Below are 21,051 nucleotides of genomic sequence, written 5' to 3'. Positions count from 1 at the left end.
ATAAGTCATACTTTTCTCGAACCTTTTTTTATTTTCCAGAGCTTTTAATTTCAAGATTCTTTTCTTAGACAGTGTCCAGACGATTTAAATTTCAGAGCCTACTTTCTCGAACCCTGTTATTTCTAATCCTGGATTAACTGTAAAAAGAGCATGTGTTGTCATGGTAACTAGCCCCTCCAGGATACTTCAAACCTTAATTATGTATCACACGAAATGCTTTCTTCAAAAGCCATTTTAAACCTATTCTGTGGTATTTTGCTCGTCGAAGCTAAGAAAGACAATAGTTTGTTGTTAAAAAAGAAAAAGATTTTTAGCCAGAAATAAGTTGTTATTTGTTTATTCCACATTTTGGCAAGTTTTGGTTTCGACATGACTTCATGAGTAGCACTGTCTCACCATTCTCAAGGAAAAATGCCAGGTTTTTGCACAAACAACCGAATAACCAGTAAAAACCTAAATTGGTGGCCATTCTAGTGACGTCACAGGTCCCTAGCCTGACAGCCCATGATAATCTCTACAAGTGTACAATTTTGTAACGCACTATAACCTCAAGGGGCGCTGCGAGAGAGGTAGACTTGCAGCGGCACAACATTTGAGAGGGTTAAAGAGTCATGCTGGCGCCGGCGAACCACATTTTTCTGTAACTTTTAAATACGATAATCTTTTGAAAAAGTGAGCTTGTTTTAAACTTTGAACTTGGTTGTGAATCTTTTCTAACTTCGTCCACAGGATCTTCTCGTTTTTCTATATTTACTATTTTCACATAGACCATAATGCACCTTGTTTACCCCCACCCCTCCCCCCAATTGCATAACCATTGTTTCCAATCTCTCCTGGGTATTACAGTTGTCTCAAGAGAAGTCGAAGACAATGGTTATGCAAAACTTTGGGGGATAAACAGGATGCATTATGGTCTATGAGAAAAATAGTGAATAGCGGACTGAAAAACGAGAAGATCGATTTTTGCAATCCCCAAGTTAACTGCGCTGCCATTATTGTTGACGCAGACAAGTTAAACCCAGAATCCTTGGCTTATAGACAATGACCCTAAAGACCCTGTAATTATTAAGGTTGAAAAACTCAACAAATTTCCAAGCGTTTGTTTATGTTTATTGAAAAGTGTAAATAACTGTCATTTCTCCATAATATATAATGTCAGCAGTAGATCCAGACAATACTCAAGCCTCTTCAACTTAGTCAACTTAATACAGCGGTGTTAAACATTAATTTTCCGCATTTACAGATTGCTGACATAACGTACAAGAGTCGACGTTAGTCTCCTAATTAAATAAGGAACTTAATTAAGCACGGGCGATTTTGAGCGAACGGGACCGGACAACTCCTCGAAACGAGGCCTTTCCTTAATATGCCGTAATGCTACCACATTGTATTGCTTCGAGTTTTTACTCCTATAGAGATGTTTACCCAAACATTTAAGCAGAACCACTAGTCAAGAATGCAACAATTTCACTTCTGGTTGCCGTCCGTAACTAAAAAAAAAACCTTTAAAACCTGTGGCAAGCGAACACTCACAGTACCCTCGATAGCGTCCGCTTAATGGAGCTAGATGTCAGCTAAATAAAGGATTGTTTTACAATTCCTTCAATTATCCTCTTGATAGTGATTTATCCAGTGGATGGCACTCTCCAATTTTTGAACAACTAGAGCCTAAAGAAAAAGGTAGACTGCTCGCAGTCTATAAAATATATGGAAAAGAACCTCGATATAATAAAACCTCGTTACAGCGAAAAAATTTTGCCAGTCCCTCGGCACTTCGTTATATCTAGGTTCCATTGTAGTTATAATCTCACGGACGAAAAATTGCCTATTCAGAGATTTACAATAAGAAACAACACTTCTGCCCACTGTTTGCTTTCAATCGGCCGATAATAGTGTAGTCTTCTTTAGACGGGCGGAAATAGTGCAAATAAATTTGTTCTACTTTTAAGTTCACTTCCTCCTTAATTGAATTAACGTCAAATATGGCGAGATCTCTTGCAATTATTATCGGAGCCTTAGAGTGTCTTTCGCAATCTCGAGCTGCCAGCCAATCAGACCACGTAGATTCAAGGACCAACCAGCTCTCGAATAATTTTATATTTACTTTTTTTAGCTTTAGATCTCACGGCAAACCTCGGCAATAAGCATAGTTACAACTTCACGAAGAACTAAACACATAGAAGAGACTGGTTGACATAAGTCCAGGTAAGATAGTATGCGAAAATCGGTTTCTGTATGATAAGTATGGGAGAAACTGTGATCTACTTGTATGTTTGATGATTTAAAAATAATAACCTTATAACTGAGGTGCGAATTTTTAGTTAAGGTCCACACAACTCAAATGTATTTAAGGATACATATTACATTTTGTATTTGATGATATAGCTTGTGCCTGAAATATAAATGCTCAGTTATTTACGTTCCTTTTAGCGCTCGTAGAATTGACATTTCTTGAGGAAGCGCTCAGAGAAAACGATATGTATTTTTCTTTTTCGGTTGGTCTTTTCGCACTTTTCATTCTCCGCGAGTTTGATTTCGTGCGAATTTAATACTCGCAGCAATCAATCTTATCCGAATTTATGCTTCCGAGTGTCATGTTATCCACGCTTAAAAACAAAGTTTTAAGATACACAATAATCATCAACTCCATGTATTTTTCTGTTTTATTTTTTTTCTTACAATGGAAATTTCTATTCACCACAGGGATTTTCGGTGTATAAGGTATTAGCAGCTTGAAATCTGAGTAAACATAAAATGCAAAAAGGCCAATCTTTTTGCCAGCTTTTTGGGTCCCTTTCTTCAGATACAGCTCTGACTGAAAACGCTTCGCAAATTATTTTATCTTTATTATACAGGATATGTAACGTGCGCTTCATAGTATGTACAACACAAACTGCGGAGAATCTTGGGTGGGGTTTCTACTGCCAAATTTTTTTAATTGAAGGTCATAAAATTCATTCTGCAAATACGCAAGTCATAACAAGTCTAACAACTGCGTTTGTTTGTAGATCGGTCTTGATTCTCTTTACTTGAACAGTTTTCTGATAATTAGGATTGCTCACACAAGTCGACTTCTTTCAGCAAAGAAATTCGCGACAACCAGTTCTGATGATCCACGACACGTTTTAAAAACGGTTCTAGGACATTTTAAGTCTCATTTGACCCTGAGGATCTACAGTTTTCTTAATGATCGGTGACTTTTAAAAGTCTAGTGCCCAACTAATAGCATTACTGTAATTCTAAGCCTGAGCCAAACTTACATTAGCTACAAAACCAGGCACGGTACTGTCGCAATTTGTAATACTCATCGCACTTTGTAATACCTGTCGCGATTTGTAATAAATCCATCGCACTTTGTAATACCTGTCGCAGTTTGTAATAAACCGTGTCGCACTTTGTAATAAAAAAGCTGTCGCAATTTGTAACGACAACTGTCCATCGCACTTTGTAATAAACTAAGCTGTCGCAATTTGTAATAATTCCATCGCACTCTGTAATAACTTTTTGAGAGTAATTAAACTTACTTCTTCAACATTAATATAACGCCAAAATATGCATGGTACTTCATAAACAAAGACGGAGATGACATCTGCTAGCACGTAAAATCTCCGCACATTCAAACATTTAACTTTATTCACAGTCCTAAACATTTTTTTAGATTAATGTTGATTAGTTATCTGACTTACGAAATGCTGTATTCTTGAACCTTGCTATTGTACTAGGTGGCTTGCATTCAATGGTTACCCGGCGGGTGTACTTCCTTATATGGCCAATACGGAGATGTGCCTCTGGACAGAGCATTGCCAGAGTAGAGGATCTAGACAGAGCTAGACACACTAGACACAAACAAGCCTTTCTTAAAAAGCATTTAATTTCCGCTAATCGTAACATCCATCCTACATCATTCGAATAAGGACACCAGGAGAGTTCAAGCTTTCCTTGTTAGATCTTATAACAGGTTGACACAACACGTGGTACACCGTTCTTGTCTAACGAGCAATCTTAAAGAAGTAATAGTGGCTTCCAACTTAATCAAACGAGGCCTGGAAAGATTCAAAATGTTTACTGCAAATAAAAAAAAAACGTCACCAGTGGCAAACCTTCGAACCACAACAGAAACCTAACCACAAAATCCAATTAGTTGCTGGCCAATACCTTCGTATGTACCTGTTTTTATAACACTCAATTGGGGTCTTACACTGAGCCGGCTGGGCATTTGGTCCATTATTCTCACTTGATTTGGTCTCATATAGGAACAAAAGGGGTACTCATTCCATCTTAAAACAATTGTTTTCTGTAAGGAGTCCTCTAAAGCAAATACCATGGGGATGGTAAAAAATTATCCTTGCCTGCGTATATACAACTCGTAAGACCTTGCAATTCTTCCGAGCGTGTTCTGGATTAGTGTTTTTCTACAAAATGAAAAGGATGGAATAAACCATCCATTACTACTTGAGTTACCTTATCTAAGGATCAAACCAAAGACACAAGGCCAACAACGTAAAAAATGATACCCTATTAAAGGCTCGAGATCCTCAAAAACCATACCCTATCAGGCGGTACTTACCTATCTAGCCCATCCATATATGGGATTATCCGCCCCCCCCCCCCCCCCCCCCCCCGCCGAAGACTTCACGTGTCACGTGGCTAGCAAACATGGATTTGGACGACGAATGCCAGGTTATTCATGAATTTTCTGTTGTTAAATGTTGCCTTTCTTATTTAAATATTTTTGAATTTAAACGTGATTCATATCTTTTTGGTGATATGTCACAGGCAGTTTCATGTCTTTCATAAAAGCGTTTCTAGTTAGTCACGTGATTAATCAAGGCAGAAAAATTTATAGCGGAAGACATGCATGTTTGACCAAAGAAAATGTTACGGACATGTTACATGCTAGCGGACGTCATCATCTTTGTTTATGAAGTACCATGCATATTTTGGCATTATATTAATGTTGACGAAGTAAGTTGAATCACTCTCAGAAAAATTATTACAAAGTGCGATGGAATTATTACAAATTGCGACAGCTTAGTTTATTACAAAGTGCGATGGACTGTTATTACAAAATGCGACACCTTTTTTATTACAAGGTGCGACACGGTTTATTACAAATTGCGACAGGTATTACAAAGTGCGATGGATTTATTACAAATTGCGACAGGTATTACAAAGTGCGATGATTATTACAAATTGCGACAGTACACCTGTAACACGGCACGCTTAAAGTCTGACACAGTCCTAGCGATTTTTTGGGCATTTCACTATTCCATAATTTGCATAAGCTTTTGCTCGTACTGCGCATGGGAAAGGTTTGAATTTCATACTGGCACTCTAATATCCTTCATTCATTATCATTAAGTTCATGTCACATACCACAAGTTTGTATACGTGGCCTTGTCTCTTCAAAGTTTCAAGCTTTATCAGGAGCCCAGAGGATCCTGGCTATATCGACCTATATCCTGCAGCCTTGGGTCTCTAGTGTCCTTCTTCCTTCTTGTTGTCATGATGATGATGATGATGATGATGATGATTGTGATGGTGATTATTATTATTATGGGGGAAAGGTGGAAATAGGTTTACGGTCACGCTGTAATGAAAATCTCAACGAATACCAACAGGGAAGAAACAACCCAAATAGTGCGGAGAAAGTGGCTATTTACAGCCGCAGCAGAACTGGGAAAGAGGCCCTTTGATGAAACGGGAGTCTCGTTACCAGAGACTGCGTAACCCTAGTCAAGTCAAAGGGCAACGGAATGATGTCTTTGCGATGACTGTTTCTAAGACTTTGCTAATCACTGATTTACCGGGCACATTACTAATAGGCCATTTCCGAGTTCCAAAAACCGTCACTTTCAAAATGAGGCTAAGTGCACAACCTTTCTTGTGAAGATGAGTTTTATTTACATAAGAATGAAAAATCATTTCGATATCAAAGGCAGATAGCAGACCCGCCATGATGATGATGACTATGATTATTATTAAGGGGAAAAAGGTGAAAATAGTTTTACGGTCACACTGTAATGAAAAATCATTTCCATATCAAAGGCTGAGCACTTAACCTGGTTTTGCTACAGAGGCTCGGGGAACTCGGAAATGGCTAATTTCCTGTTTATTGTTATTAGAATGGCTTCCGTTCCCGCCATCCTTCTGTCAGTGCTCTTCTTCGTGCTGATTTTGATTGACGTGACCGGGAATATGTTGGTTTGCCTGATAGTTTATCGCAGGAAGCAGATGCGGAGGCCAATGAACTATCTCCTGGTGAACCTCGCTGTAGCTGACATTCTGATTGGCGTATTTATGTTGCCTAGACACGTGTTTCATCATACATTTGAACATCCCACAGGTAAGCTCAGAATAGATGGATCACCTACCCCTCCCCTAACCCAAAATTTTGCCCCTAGTGAGACACAAATGTTAACGTTGAGTAAGGGGAGGGGTAGGTGGGAAGTTTCCCAGAAACTTAAATTGACCCGTAAAGGTCATTGGAGGGTGTTTTCTTCTCTTGTCGTGTGAGGTTCTTTTATTTTGGTGTCTCAGTTAAATATAAAACATGTTGATGCTGGAGAAAGGGAAGAGAGAAAGAGAGTGGAGAACGGTGAAAAAGCTCGGTTGGCAAGGGAGAGTTAGTATGACAATAAACTGAGCTCACCCTACATTAAATAAGTGGCTAGCGAACTAAAATTTCCCTGCAGTTATCTTCATATCTCCAACACTAACGGAAGTCCTATACAGTCGACTCTCGATAACTCGAATCCTCGATAACTCGAACCTCGCGCCAACTCAGAGAAATTTTTGTTTCCCTTCCGGATCATTCTATATAATTCTACCCTCGATAACTCGAACCATGTTTTTTAAGCGCTTAACAAGTCGAAAACACGCAGTAAGAACGTCTGCGAGAGAGGCTAATCAGTGGTATTTCAGCTGAAACATACCGCATAATTGTGATCTAAAACCTCTGCACTCTCCTGTGTACCCGAAAAGCGAAAGTAGGCGAGACTCCAATGCTACCGGTATTTTTCCAATCCTCTGCTAAATTCATTTATTTCCTAAAAACATATCATTTTTTCTTCACATTAAAGGTACATCCGGGAACTATCTATGCAAGTTCATAACAGGTGGTGTGTTTATTTGGCTGAGCGCCGCTTCATCCGGGATATTACTCATAGCTATTGCTACTGCGCGGTATTTCGCGGTGGTCCATCCACTAAAGCGAAGACTCCGCTTGAAGAATAAACACGTCTTATGGATTATGGTCATATCTTGGGTCTTCGCTTGCTTATTAACAGTGCCAAGTATGTCCGCGATTGTTTACAGCCCAAGCAAAGATTTCTGTATCGAGGAATGGGCGGAGTGGTACCCCAAGCGAGGTCACGTTGCCTTTGTATTCGCGGTGAATTGCTTGGTTCCTATCATATCCATGACACTTTTATATTCGAGGGTCATTCATAAACTTTGGAACAACCACGAGCAGGTCACAAATTTGGTCCAATACGCAAGGCTGAAGGCTCGAAAGCGAGTCACATTCATGTTGATTGTCATAACACTTGTGCACACTTTGTGCTGGTCGCCGAATTATGTCCTGTATCTGCTGATTTTTTGCGTTTCCGGATTTTACTACGGTTCAACGGCTTATATCATCACTGTTTTGTTAGTTCTTCTCAACGCAGCCGCTGACCCGCTGCTTTACATGTGGTACATGGAAGGGTTCAATAGGGGCCTGCGAAGCGTACTCTATTGTTGTCATGGTAACAGAGTAGTAGGCGTTCCCACTGTTAGAAAAATCAGTAAAACTCCTCTTGAGCTCGGTTTTTCTACCTCTGTGGACCCAAACTAGCCTAATACCTAGGCCTGCCTCCTCTTAAGGCGCTTCGTTTTGCACTTTGGTCGGGAACAGTGGTGGTCGCAAGAGACAAGAGAAGAAGGGCGAGGGATCACCGGAAGGTTAATTCTGCTTTCTCCTTCCCACTGTCCATTGCGCGCAAATCAGCACATCGAAAAGGAGACGTCTAGGTACATGGCAGTCCCTAGGTTTCGTTTTCCCATGCGTTGTATTGGTTCTTTTCGGATCACGTGGTCCAAAAGGATCGCTTGGATACGTCATCGAAACGGCCTATGAAAACGCCGTCCAGGGACACCAGGCAAGATCGAAAACAAGACCCGAACAAAGATAGTGACAAGATCGAAACAAGTAAAGAAACTTTCGACAGTCATCCACAAAAGGTCTTTTGAGTCCATGCAAAACGTCTCTGAAGACCGTAAAGGGAATCTATCCTGCTGTATCACTAGTACTAGTCGTCCGCAAGATGTTCAAGATAGTTTTAAAAAAATTCTCGGTGACCTTTCATGAAATTCTAGTAGAGTGTGATCTGCCAGTGCTTAAATAAGCGTAACCGCTGTCAGATGTTAAAATATTTTTGTAGTTTTGACGATTTACAAAATGATTCCAGCTTTTGATTCTATTTTTTTGGCATCGAACTCTAAATCAGCTGAGAACGGAAGTTCAATTGTTTTCCGGCTATTTCAAATGACATTTTAGCCCTTAAAATTTAGTAATTTTTAAGGCTAGTTTATTCTGTAATGGTAGGCATTTTAATTGGCAACATATCTTAAAGTAAAAGTAAAGAAAATATAGAGAAAATTTACTTACGTCTTTGTAAGAGTAGTCAACGTGAAAATTCAAGTGCTTATTACAAGTCAAAAATCAGCGAGTGGCTGCGAATGGCTGGAAAAATTCAAGTCACGTGTTCAACTCTGCATAACACGTAACTTGACCTGTAAATAGGATGGGTACACTCTATTGACATTTTGATTGGTTTAAACAGCAAAATTGCTAGATGCAAAGCAGAATCGTATTTTAAAACCTCTGATTTTCAAACTAACTTCTCTGTAACAATAAAAATCTCAGTTGAATAATGCAGAAATCCTATGTGGGGAACATGTGATATAAGAGTGATGTTAAAGGGTCACCTTTACCCTTTACGTTTGCCGTTAAATCTCTCTATTGTAAACTTTTCAGCGGGTTTTTCAGACATTCCAACCCCTTCTAAAGGAAAATAGAGAGACTCATTTTAGCTTTGAAGAAGTTTATACGAGCGCCGAAGGCATGAGCCTCTAAGGGGGGCTGGGGCATGTTTCCCTAGAAATTTGCAAATTTAGGTTCTCTCAAGTGCGTTTTGACATCATTTCTGAGTTGTTCTGTAACTCATTGTACGAGAGGAAAGTGTAATATGTAACGTTTTACCCTCAGATCGCAAAAAAAATACTAAAGATTAGTCAATTTTTTCCCTTCTTTTCAGAATTTCTTGATAAATCGGGAGAATCTGTTAAAAATCAGGAGAGCGGGAGACAACACAACAAATCGGGAGGGTTGGAATGTCTGACTTTTCTGACTTTGATGCATTCCCTGTATTGTAAAAATGGAAAATGAAAAAACAACAAGAAAACAACTATTTGAAATAAACCTTAGTTTAATACTACCAGGCATTCCATCAACCTCGTCCCCACGTATTTCGCTCCCGTTTTCTAAGGGAAAAGCCCTGGGGACGAGTATCCCGATCTATCCCGAATTAACACCACTACAATACTCACGGAAAAATAAGCTCGTTTATCAGCCGATGTTCGGCTCCGCATTGGGTGGTGGGGGGAAAGAGAAAAAAATCGGCGAGCCGCTCGCTTCGCTCGCCGATATTTTTCCTATTTGGCCCCGTTTTTTGCCTTTTTACCCCACTGTGGAGCCTAGTCCTGGGCTAAAATCGAGCCAGCCTGCGAACGCAGACTTATTTCCGGCCGTCGCTTCTCTCTTAGGGTGGTGAGAAAAAGCGACAACCGGGAATACGTCTTTGTTCGCAGGCTAAAATCGAGCCCAAAAATCGTTCCATTAAAGATTTCACACCAAGTAGTAAGTTACCAGTATTTAATTTCTATTTCATCTTTTACGAAATGAGATAACTTGGGTTACACAGACTCACCAGCCGGGATGAAAGTATCCCACCGTTATTGCTAATTTCCGCTTAAAGCGGTGGAACTTACAGTCTGTACTACCTGAGTTTTCAAGCAAAAACAGAGTGGTTATCTCGATTAAATAAAACATAGATACAAGAAACGCCAGATGCACATGCATTGACAAATCTTACGGCCATCTCAGTGCGGCAATTTGATTGTAACGGGAAAAAAGATAAAAACTAATTGGTATGATACACCATTCACTAAATTGTACCATTTGGAGTTTTAAATCAAAATAGCCTGTTCCAGGCGTTCAGATGGTGGAGAGTGGCACGAAATAATGAGCGTAGGAAAAATTGTGGAAGAACGGAGGTCGAGGAGGGGAAGCTCCTTTGCCCTCACTCCCTTCCCCACCCCCTCCCAACCTCGTCACAGGGCGAGGTTGACCCCTTGCTGTGTTTGCCCGCTCACTTTTCTTCAAGCCGTCCCTACTATCTGTACTCAGGTCACAAATTAGCAGGGGGCAGGAGGGGTGGGAATTTTAAATTTGGGTGCGGGAATGAGGTGACTCATCCCTGCAATGGGAGTGAAATTTTCTAACCCTCCCCTTGACCTTGGCCTGAAATATCCTGACCCTCCCCCTCTTGTATAAATGATAAAATCTAGTTCTTGCAGTACACTAGAGTGAGTCAGTATTATGAAAGCTCAAAATATATTTCTAATCTGTTCTTTGTAATGCCATATACATACATTTTAGATGACAGCATTAAGAAAGTCCGACTCTGATTCTGACAGCTGATCACTCGACTCTCCTATTTCTCCCAGGTGTTTTTTTTTACAAAATAAAAAACTTCTTTTTTCTTCTGTGGGTGAACCTCGACATAATCACAGACATATATTTGCACGACCCTCCCCCTCTTAACGGCCCATTTTTCACGACCCTTCCCTTTTCTGCAGTCTCAAAAAGTTGTGACCCTCCCTCTGTTTCCACCCCCCCTCCCCCCTGCTAATTTCTGACAAGTCCCTCAACGCCTGTAACAGGTTAGAATCGAAAAGTCCAGTTATTCAGGACACGAAGGTCTCTATTTCTTATGCTTTTAGAAACGCTTTTAAAGCGTTGAAATTTTATTGTACTGAAATATAAATAAAATGTTTTGTTATTTTGACCTGTTTAAAATTTAAAAATGTTTTACCACACAAAATAAATTTACGTATGTTTTAGCTTTGCCAGAGAAATAAAATTGATTTCATTAGCATCAAATTATACAACGAATAAAATTCTTCTTTAAATTCTAAATATCCACGGTAAAAACGGGCGCTGAAGAGTTATATCTGGCATCTGTTTGCCCATTCTTTTTCTGCAAGACAAAAGAAAAAAAGAGAGACAATATAAGGAAAAAGTGGTCAGTCATGGCATCATTTGCCGTACCATGCAGGCAGATTTAGCAAAGATAAAGTCACCACACTGACGACTACGCGCGCAGATCTAGAAACCTAATATACCAATGGCAGAGCAGCAAATTCAGTATCCGAAGTCGCATTCAGCCCTTTCCGCGCGCTTCCGCTTTGTTTTTTTTTTTCACGTTGCGTTGTCTTTACTGAATATGCCTATTTACATTACAGGACGTATACAACGTCTTAGACATTTAAGACGTCGGATCACTATAGGACTCCGGGAAACTACCCCTCACCTGCCCCTCCCCTAACCCAACGTTAACGCTAACTTCTCGCTTAGGCAAAATGTTAGGCTAGGGGTGGGGTAGGTAAGTCATCTAGTGTAAATAAGGGGGAAAGGCCGAGGCATTAAACGCTGGACAAATTAAACGTCAGTTAAGTGCTTGTGATAAACAGACTACAGACTGGATAAGTAAGCAACTAGTTTCATCGGAAATTGAAAGTTTACAGTGTTACCACTCCTGGGTTTTCTTTAATTCCACGCCCTCGCCTTTCTTTTCGTTTATTCCGATGAACCCTGGAATAATATAACTCTACTTTTGTGAATTGAAAGTATTCTCACAATGATTTCCGGTGTGATGTGAGGTTCCCGTGTTATTTTAATGCAGTTCAGTTGTGTGCATAAACTGTTTCTTCTTTTACGAGAAGCGATAAGCCAGAACAAACAAACAAACCTCTGTATTGAGTTTTCTCATTTCCTCTTTAAGGCATTCCAGCAAATTAGGATTCTGTTGAGCACTGCCTCTACGCAGTTCCTTTTCGTTGATATATTCACCATCATCTTTCTTGTACTTAAAAAAAGAAGAAGAAAAATTGAATCAAATCTAGTGTACTTCAAAATCTTTGACACTAAAGGCCTGTTTACATGGTGGCAGGGGACCCCAGTTAAGTGAGGTAACCCATTCAGGTGGAGTAACTCGCCTGTCCATATAGCCTCTCATGTAAACATGATCAAATTAAAAGATTATATGGACAGGCAGGTTACCCCACCTAAGCGAATTACCTCACCCACCAGGGTTCCCCCCACTTCATGTGAACAGACCCTTAGTCAAGCAACAGAAAAAAAAACCCAACCTCAATCCCTAAGTTTCTCTTCTTTTTGTCCCCAGGGCCCTCTTGCTCCAGGGGACGAGAAGAAGAGGAGGCGGCAGCAGGGAGAAGGCCTTTTTCCCAAAAGAAAATCAGTATGTACCTTTTTTATTGCACCAGTAGGTCGGTCACAATAGATGCGGATCAAGGCACCCCACTTTTCCAGGTGTGGATGAAGCTTCTACAAAAGAATACCCAACATCAATACTTTGAGTAAATAATAGGTAAAAAGATGATGATGATAATGATGATAATGATGATGATGATGGTTAGAAAGATGAGGCTGCAAAGTTGAACTTGGCAAAATGAAGTATACACAGCCAACTCTCTCTAAAGGTGACGTTACACGAGACAATTCACAACGATGATTTTTAGCGCAACACAGCGTTGCAATATTGTTGGGACATTGTTTCAAATGGTCACAACATTGTTCCAGCATGGCAACGCTGTGTTGCACCAATAATCGTCGTTGCAAATAGTCCCGTGTAACATCACCTTAAGACAGAAGCTGTTGGCACTGATACTGTATGAGTCTGTCATGGAGAGTAATGAAGTTTTGTAAGGATCAACTTGTAAAGGGGTCAGGAACAAAAGCGCTGATAAAATGGTCAGGTCAACTTATAAAAGTTAGATGTGTATCTTTTGCAGGTAAAATTTATTCTCAGGTTAAATCAGGATTTCCCTATGAATAAATGGGGTTAGGAAACAAAGAAAACTCTGAATCAAAACTAAGGACGCTTTCCATTTGTCAGAACTGGCCGGCTTGACCATTGCCTGACCAGTCATCATCGCAACGGGAACAGTCTGACCGGTCAGTTCTGACAAAATTAATGGAAAGCACCCTAAGATGAATACTGGTTTATTCTGCAAAGAGATTTTATCTACAACTACTCCACATAAAAGGAGAGTGGAATGTCAAAGAAAACAACGGTTGTACCTTTAAAATTTGTTGTGCAGCCAACTGCTTTCCAAGTCGCTTGTTTTTACAAGGACCCTGAAAAGATAATTATGTCACACATTAAGAACTAAGACAAAAAATAAAATGAAAAACTTAGACTTTTTTAGCCCGCAAAGCAATTGTATTTTGTGGTGCGAACAATTTGGAAGTTGAAACTGACAGAGTCAGAGTATTAGCGCAAGTAAAAAAAAAATGATTCCAAGGGGAGAGGTTGATGGTTCAAAAGAAAGGAGGAGAAGGGGAGAGGAGAGGAAAAATTTTTCTCCACACTCCTGCCCCTTGCCTGGGCCTCCTCCCTTAGTTTGTCAATTGCTTTCATGATGGAAGCCTCCGGGTGCACTTTTGTTAAAAAAAAGACCAAGACTTTTTTGCACGTATTCCCTTTTTGTGAGTGTTTGGTATGTCAAATTCCTAGTGCATGCATTCCTCTCAGAAAAGCCTTACATGATAATCCTCCATCCTAAAAACTGACAGAGGGGATATGACTGTAAAGACCTTGACTTTGACTGTAAAGCACCTTGAACATAGGAAAAGAGCGCTATAGAAATAAAGTTATTATTATTAGTTATTATTATATGGCCTATTAGAGAAAGAGTGTTATACCATTGCTTCGTGTTTGCCACAGGTTATTTTATACGAGAGACTTCTGTCTGGCGCACAGACGGTTGTGAAGTTGATAGAAGAGGGACATACACCTTGGTTTCTGCAATTAAAAGAGAGCAAATTCAGGGAACCTGTTGATGGCTAAGTTGTGTTCCAGACTATGGTTAAACAGTTGACTGCAGAGAGAGAGATGGACCGACAGACAGACGGACGGACAGACAGACAGGTGGATGGATGGAAAAACAGGCAGCCAGGAGGGCAGATAGCCTGAAATTCATCCCATTGCTTCGAGTTGTTTTCTCCTCTCAACAACGTCTGAATCGACCGGCCGTTAATGCCGTCCAGTGACGTCACTCACTACCCGAAAACCGGGTAGTGATTTTGATTGGTTGATTGTCTAAACATTCGCATAATTATGTATAATTATGAAAAATAAATAAATAAATATGAAAAAACAAAGCAGTTCTGTATCATGCAGACATTTCCAAACAATATTTCTCGTTTTGCCACTTGAAAATCGTGTTTTACTTTTTGCATGAATTAAAGCAAAGATCAAAGAGTAGTGACGTCACTGGACCGCATTAACGGCCAGTCGATTCAGATGTTACTGAGGGAGTAATAACGACTCGAAGTAATCGGAAGAAATTCAGGCTAGAGGGCAGATGGATGGATGGATGACAGACGGACCGACACATGGAAAGACAAGCAGGCAAGCGGGCTGACAGACAGATGGGCAGGCAGGCGGGCAGATGGATGGACAGACGACAGACAGATGGATAGATAGGCAGGCAGACAGACAGATAAACAGACAGGCAGACAGACAGACAAAGAGAGAGGCAGAAAGACAGACAGATAGGCAAGCAGGCAGGGAGACAAGCAGATTGTCAAAATCTGTGACAGCCAGCCACAATGTGATAAAGCAGTCAACAGTTAGAGGCACAATATCATTACTATTTTTTAGTAAGAAGCTGCCTGGTTGTAAATGTCCTTTGCAATATTTTATCATGTTAACATTCCTTATGTGTTATATTCAATACAGGGGTTGTTGAAAAGAATCTACACAAGAATGAGGACAAACAAAAAATCTTGAGGATGCATATACAGTCAGCTCTGTGTCTGCCCAAAAAGTGTAAAGGATTGGTCATTTAAACAGTTTTTAGACAGTGCTAACAAAATGACCTAATTGTACATTTTGAGCTTTCCCAACACATACATCTAAAGAACAGCTTCATGAAAGCATATTGCATAGACTAGAAAGGCACTTATCTTCATTAAATCACTAACTAAGGAAGAAATCTGGAGGTCCAAAGATTTCTTAGGCCATATGAGCTACAGCTGTAAATTAGACATCATTCAAGTAACCGACTCTAAGCGTCCTTATAAGGGGGATGTATGTCAAATAGAGGCATCTGTTTAGAGAAAGTTGATTGTAATTTCTTCATATTAAAAAAAAAGATACACATCAACATATTCAACAGGCCCTCACCTTTTTAAACATTCGTCAAGGATTTGTGATGGATTAGGAAGTGTTGTCTTTGAACAGAACTCCGGGATCCGGGGATCACCGATGTCTATTTTGTCAAAAAACTGTGCAGTGTACAAGCAAACAAATACATGTATATCAAGTTAAGGGATTAATACGTAATAATATACAACTTGCATAAATACCATAGAAGGGTTTTAATTCAACCATCATGCACCAGACCTGTAGACGATATAGAGGCAACCAAGAAAGATGCCCTGAGCTAACATGAGGGAGTTTTAACTTCATGTAGACAGCAAATGGCAAACATCTGATTCAAGTTGAGAATTTCTCAAGATAGAAAATGGGCAAATAAAAACAGCTCAAAACAATAATTATTCTTATGGTTAAGAGATGCATGAAACTATTAATTTATGTGTAGAAATAATGAACAGTAAAGTTCTAAAATTAATGGGAGAACTTAGTCATGTGGTAAAAATTCTCATTTGCCGTATGAAGTATATGTTCTGGTTCAATTTTATCCTTCATTTAAATTTTATTTCCCTTTGTTTTTGAGTACGGTAATGCATGATAATGAGTTTGAAACAAAAGAAAATAAAATTTAAACCAAGGATAAAATTGAACCACAACATATACATGAAGCTAAAACTCTCTAATATCATTTGGAAGTTTCTTGTGTGCCTTACAAAAAAATCTAAAATGGCTAATACATTAAGTAGTGATTTTTTCATCTCCCAGTTTTGTGAGGCCTTCACTTGATATTATTACAGTGGGTATAAATAAAAATGGTAAATAAAGATTTAAACAACTGAATTTAACGAATTGAAACACCAGTTACTTAAGAGAGTCAATCAAAGTAGGAAAAATCAAATTATCATAAAACGATAAGAAAACTATCTGAAAAGATTTTTTTAATGATGATTCTTATGATTTTTCCCTACCTCTAATTCAGCTTTTGATATCTGGTAATCACGCACTTTGTTGAAAACTCCAGGCATCAACACTTCTAGTGTTGCCTCAGCGGCAACCTGTTTCGCTACTTTCTTGTTTGACCCTGTTCCAATTCCATACTTGATTCCATCTATCTGAACCTCAGCCATAAATGGTGTTTGTGCGCTCTCGCATTCACTGGATAGATAAACTGGTTTAGTTTTGAAAGTTCGTTGACAGTATTCATGTAAAAGTGCTACTGGAGTTTTGCCTCCCGGATTTAGTAATAGGTCTTTGCCTGATTGCTTGGAATTGTCTGGACCTTTCAGTGCGTATGGTTGACATTCTAAAGAAGCTGGCAGTTCAAGGTCATCAGAAACTTGTGGCTGGAAGTTGACAGCATTCTTTTCTTGGTCTGAAGTGAGAGGTTGAAATTCCCATAAATTTGAAAGATATGATCCAAGCTCTTTAGCATCTACTAGATCCAACGGAGGTCCACTGCTCTCTTCAACGAGTTTTTCAGGTTTCATAGATGTCTCATTTCCCAAACCTTCCTGCTGTTTAGAAGAGCTACAATCCTCTACAACTTGTGAGTGTTGTGTTTCCAAATCACTTCTCTTTGTCACAGCATCCTTTTGTGTCACATCATCCATCTCCACACCAGTCACCTCATTACTTTCTGTCACACCATCTGAATTGGCAAGGCTCATGATCACATCCAGTCCATTTCTTTCCTGCCCCTCAACAAGGTGTGCTTTCTCAATATCAGCATCCTCCTTTGGTGTCCCATCATCGCTATTCATCTCGCTCATATTTAGTGCATTCAAAATTGAAGCTCCTTGCTTTGACAGAAAGCTGTCTTTCTCTTCATTTCCACCTTTGGCTTCTGCTTCCTCTAAAGCCATTCCTTTTTTTTGGTGAAAGCATGGAATGGAAGCTAACGGCACATCATGTTTCTGAAATGTTGATGGTACTTAGTTATTTATCTAATTATCATCACGGTTGTCAATAAGGTTTTTTAAAAGGTAGCTCATCTTTTAGGGAAAGTAGCTGATCATTTATCACGCAAATCCTCCTATATTTGTTTTGCTTGACTCACTTTCAAACTTAAAAGTGGCAGGGTTGTTATAATGCAGTAGCCAGCTAAAATAGGGCTACTAATCACCCCTGAATAGCAAGTATACCTACAGACAATGTTGGTTGAACAAACAAAGAGTACATGTATTGTACAGGTCATAACATGGCAGACATCAACTCTCCTAGTGTCTTATGCATTATTATATTCTTAAGGCTTTGCTTTGCTTTGCTTGAAGAAGTCTCACTAACAATCTGTGAAGGAGGCTCACACAACCCCCCTGCCACAACCTCACTATGAAATTGCACCCAGAGGTTATTATTGTACCTGGAATTCACAAAGTACCCAAGAGGAAATGTCTAGAAGAACACCTACATTGCAGAGTGTTTAATAAATCAGCACATGATGAGAATACTTAATTTACAGGTGCAAACCAAACTAACTTTACACCAAAACCTCTTCTTAACTGGACCCCGGGCCTTTTTCCTCAAAAGACAGTTAGGTTTAACCCAGCGTTAAGCCAAATTTTAAGCTCTGGTTTTTTACTACAGGGACATGTAACCAGAGCTTAATATGAGATCCAGACATGATAACACAAAATTAGTTATTTTTAAGACAATCTACTGGAAGATAAACACAATCACACTAAAAGTTTAATCCTGGATTTGCTCTAATCTGCCTCTCAGGAAGCTGGGATTGCTGGTACAGTAGATCAAACAATGACCTGATCACCAAGGTTTTTTGCACAAAACACTTTTTTGAAACAAAGGTTATTTTTATTCAAGGAGCTTTCAAAAATATTCAAGGACTTTTGATAAAAATTGAAGGACTTTTAAGGATATCCCACAATTTTTCGATTTTCAAGGACTTTTCAAGGCCCCGGCAAACCATGAGTGCTTTTGGCTGAAGCAATGATAAATTATACTGTCCTGTCTCAGAACTATCTTCAGCTGTCTTACTGCACTAATATAACTCACTCATCCCACTTCACTTTATATTAGCTCCTTGCATGTGACAAAAATTGCCTCCTGTGGGCATTAAAGGCCAACCGGGGACAGTTTTAAGGCAAGCGCAAGATGCAGAAAAGTGAAAGGTGGGTGACCATAAAGATATATATAGATTCAATTTTATGTTTAATATTCTCACTAATAATTATTTTATTTTTATCATTGGTACATGAAATAATTAAACCTCAATATTATTAGATCAAAACAGATTCCCAAGATCACTTTTAAACAGATTCATTATGACTATGGAGCAGCCATTCAGCTGTACAGTGAAATTATATTAAGCTGTCTTTAAGGACTATAATGTGGAAAAACTGGTTATACAGCAAAAAGGTTACTTAAAGTAATAAATTATGAATGCATACTTCGATGGTTTAAGAAAGCAATCAAATGCTGTCCATGGTTTTCTAAGAAACCAATTTACTAAAAACCAGTGAAATGGTTAATAATAAAATTCTTCAAGCAAAATACATCACATATTTCACAAAAAGGAAAACGTATCATAGTTGTCATGATGTTTTTCTGTCCTTAAAGCTTGTTTAAATGATAACTAGAATAATTTTAAATGACATTTTTTAAATTAAATTACCTGTATATTTCAAATCATGAAATTTATTTTAAAATAACAACAAAATTTTAAGTAATTAATAAGGTTTCCTTTCAATATATCAGAGGTTTCTAGCATGTAAAAAAATACAACTTGAAGTCTGGATTAAAAAATGGAAATAAAGTTGATCATGATAATATTATTAACATTATAATGGTGATAATGATAATGAAAACAACAATGATAATGATAAAAATGATGATGATGATGATGATAAAGATAAAGATAATAATAATGATGTAATAAAATTAATAATGAATCACAATACCCTGACACTTCCTCCACCAATGTGATAGGGGCGGGACCAAGTACACACTCGTGTTGGTTTATGAAGGTAGACAATTCCACCACTACGATGGTTCAGTGCTATCCAGCCATCTGGTAGAGCCAGCTTTGGGAGACTACCTTTCACTAAGAAGATAACAGTTAACCTAAGAGGAAAAGTCTTTAAATTGTTCAATGAAAAAGGAAACTTAATCAGAATATCATACAGAGGGAAACAAGATATCAAATTTTAAGGAAGCTCTTGACCCAAGAGTGATCAACATGAAGTTTCTCCTGACAATATCTATACATAACCAAGAGAAAAGATAATCACAATAGACCTTGTCACAGTTTTCGATGCCATCTTGCCGAGTAGGCAAACGCGTGAGAAATTACAGTGTTTGTATGAAAATCTAATATCGAATAATTGCCGTAAAACAGTTGTTCTGAAAGAAATATGAATTGTTAACTAAAGCTTCACCCCTAAGGATTCTACTGAAAAAAATTAAGGGCGTGCCATGCACTAGAAGACCTAGAACTATGTTTTTAAATTTTCTATACATTTGCCAGTAAGAAAGTCCCGGGAAAAATTACAGACAAATATATGGAAAATCTAAAGCAAGCATCTGAAGAAACTTGAGCACAGGTACGTCCCCAAAATTTTTTAGTACAATCCTTTGCTTTGTAGCTTTAGTTTACAATTGATATTTCTTTCAGAACAGCCGTTTTACGGCAATTATTCGACATTAGATTCTCATACAAACACTGTGATTTCTCACACGTTTGCCTACTTGTCAAGATGGCGTCGAAAACCGTGACAAGGCCTATTAATAAAATGATCATCACCTAGAGAAAAATACTTGGTTCTTTTACCAATTCTCCCGATAATAGTAAGATTGAAATGAAGGATAGGAAAATTAAATGCGGACAAAGGATAAATTTGACCTTCAACATCTACAAACCAGCCTTCAATGCTATTATTGTTTGGTTCACATACAGCTATTAAACAGTCCATAAGTATCAAACAACTCACTAATAATAACTCTCCGATCTTGTTCCGCAATCGACGACTCCTCGCTGCGCTGCCGTCTCTTTTGATCATTCCCCAAGATTTCGTCGGACTTCCTCTTTAAGGGCGCCCTTTTTTCGACTGGTAACGCTGCCTCGTTCGAGGAAAAAGTTTGACCAGGTGGTGTTTCATTTGCCATTATTATGTCAAGGAAAGCTTTCGATGTTTAGGTCGAACAGGTTTCGATTCTCAATACTTGAATGCTTCGGCTAATGCATTGACTAACTGATGGATCCTCAGAGAAAATCGTTAACTAACGCAAAACACGAAATTGAAATTTGCTTGCATACGCAAAGCAAAATCGAAAGCAGCGCGTGGCATTTTCTGCGCGTGACGCAAACCGACGCGGCACGCGATTAGTTACACGAACAAAACTCACAAAATGCAACTCTCAAACATCATTTCAGACCTAAAAATTAAAGACTACGGATTGAAACGAGATTACTCCTCAGAATCGAGATAAAATAGACAAAAATTGCAAGTCACCACCACCTTGCCGAACCTGCTGCCATTTTGCTTGCGCCCTCAATATCCAGCGGAGTTACGTTGTAGTAGTCTCCAGTCCT

General features: G+C 38.9%; 2 protein-coding genes across 2 annotated transcripts; one reads left to right on the top strand and one right to left on the bottom strand.

Annotated features, from left to right (window-relative positions):
- The first annotated feature begins 2,149 nt into the window (after positions 1-2,149).
- On the top strand, positions 2,150-7,846 carry LOC140952918 (QRFP-like peptide receptor). Its single transcript, XM_073402374.1, has 3 exons — positions 2,150-2,205; positions 6,126-6,346; positions 7,083-7,846. The coding sequence occupies exons 2-3, from the start codon at positions 6,127-6,129 to the stop codon at positions 7,835-7,837; spliced, it is 975 nt and encodes a 324-aa protein (XP_073258475.1). The 5' UTR covers positions 2,150-2,205; position 6,126; the 3' UTR covers positions 7,838-7,846.
- A 3,238-nt stretch (positions 7,847-11,084) lies between these two features.
- Positions 11,085-20,959, bottom strand: LOC140952597 (microprocessor complex subunit DGCR8-like). Its single transcript, XM_073402026.1, has 9 exons — positions 20,450-20,959; positions 19,421-19,563; positions 16,475-17,419; positions 15,537-15,637; positions 14,051-14,150; positions 13,427-13,483; positions 12,593-12,670; positions 12,075-12,191; positions 11,085-11,303 (listed from the first exon to the last, which is right to left on the bottom strand). The coding sequence occupies exons 1-9, from the start codon at positions 20,622-20,624 to the stop codon at positions 11,238-11,240; spliced, it is 1,782 nt and encodes a 593-aa protein (XP_073258127.1). The 5' UTR covers positions 20,625-20,959; the 3' UTR covers positions 11,085-11,237.
- Positions 20,960-21,051: the final 92 nt, after the last annotated feature.

This window comes from Porites lutea, chromosome 11 (genome assembly GCF_958299795.1).
Source record: "Porites lutea chromosome 11, jaPorLute2.1, whole genome shotgun sequence".
NCBI classification, from domain to species: domain Eukaryota; kingdom Metazoa; phylum Cnidaria; class Anthozoa; order Scleractinia; family Poritidae; genus Porites; species Porites lutea.
The sequence above is the reverse complement of the archived record's forward strand: the minus strand, read 5'-3'. Positions and strand labels throughout refer to the sequence as shown.

What these genes read in the sequence shown, in the direction of transcription:
- LOC140952918 (XM_073402374.1), top strand. Translation starts at nt 6,127, where the DNA reads ATGGCTTCCGTTCCCGCCATCCTTCTGTCAGTGCTCTTCTTCGTGCTG. An exon ending in TACATTTGAACATCCCACAG is followed by an intron (nt 6,347 to 7,082) that starts GTAAGCTCAGAA and finishes TTCACATTAAAG; the next exon opens with GTACATCCGGGAACTATCTA.
- LOC140952597 (XM_073402026.1), bottom strand. Translation starts at nt 20,624, where the DNA reads ATGGCAAATGAAACACCACCTGGTCAAACTTTTTCCTCGAACGAGGCA. An exon ending in TATCAAAAGCTGAATTAGAG is followed by an intron (nt 15,638 to 16,474) that starts GTAGGGAAAAAT and finishes TACACTGCACAG; the next exon opens with TTTTTTGACAAAATAGACAT. An exon ending in TGAGAAAACTCAATACAGAG is followed by an intron (nt 11,304 to 12,074) that starts GTTTGTTTGTTT and finishes TTTGTCTTGCAG; the next exon opens with AAAAAGAATGGGCAAACAGA.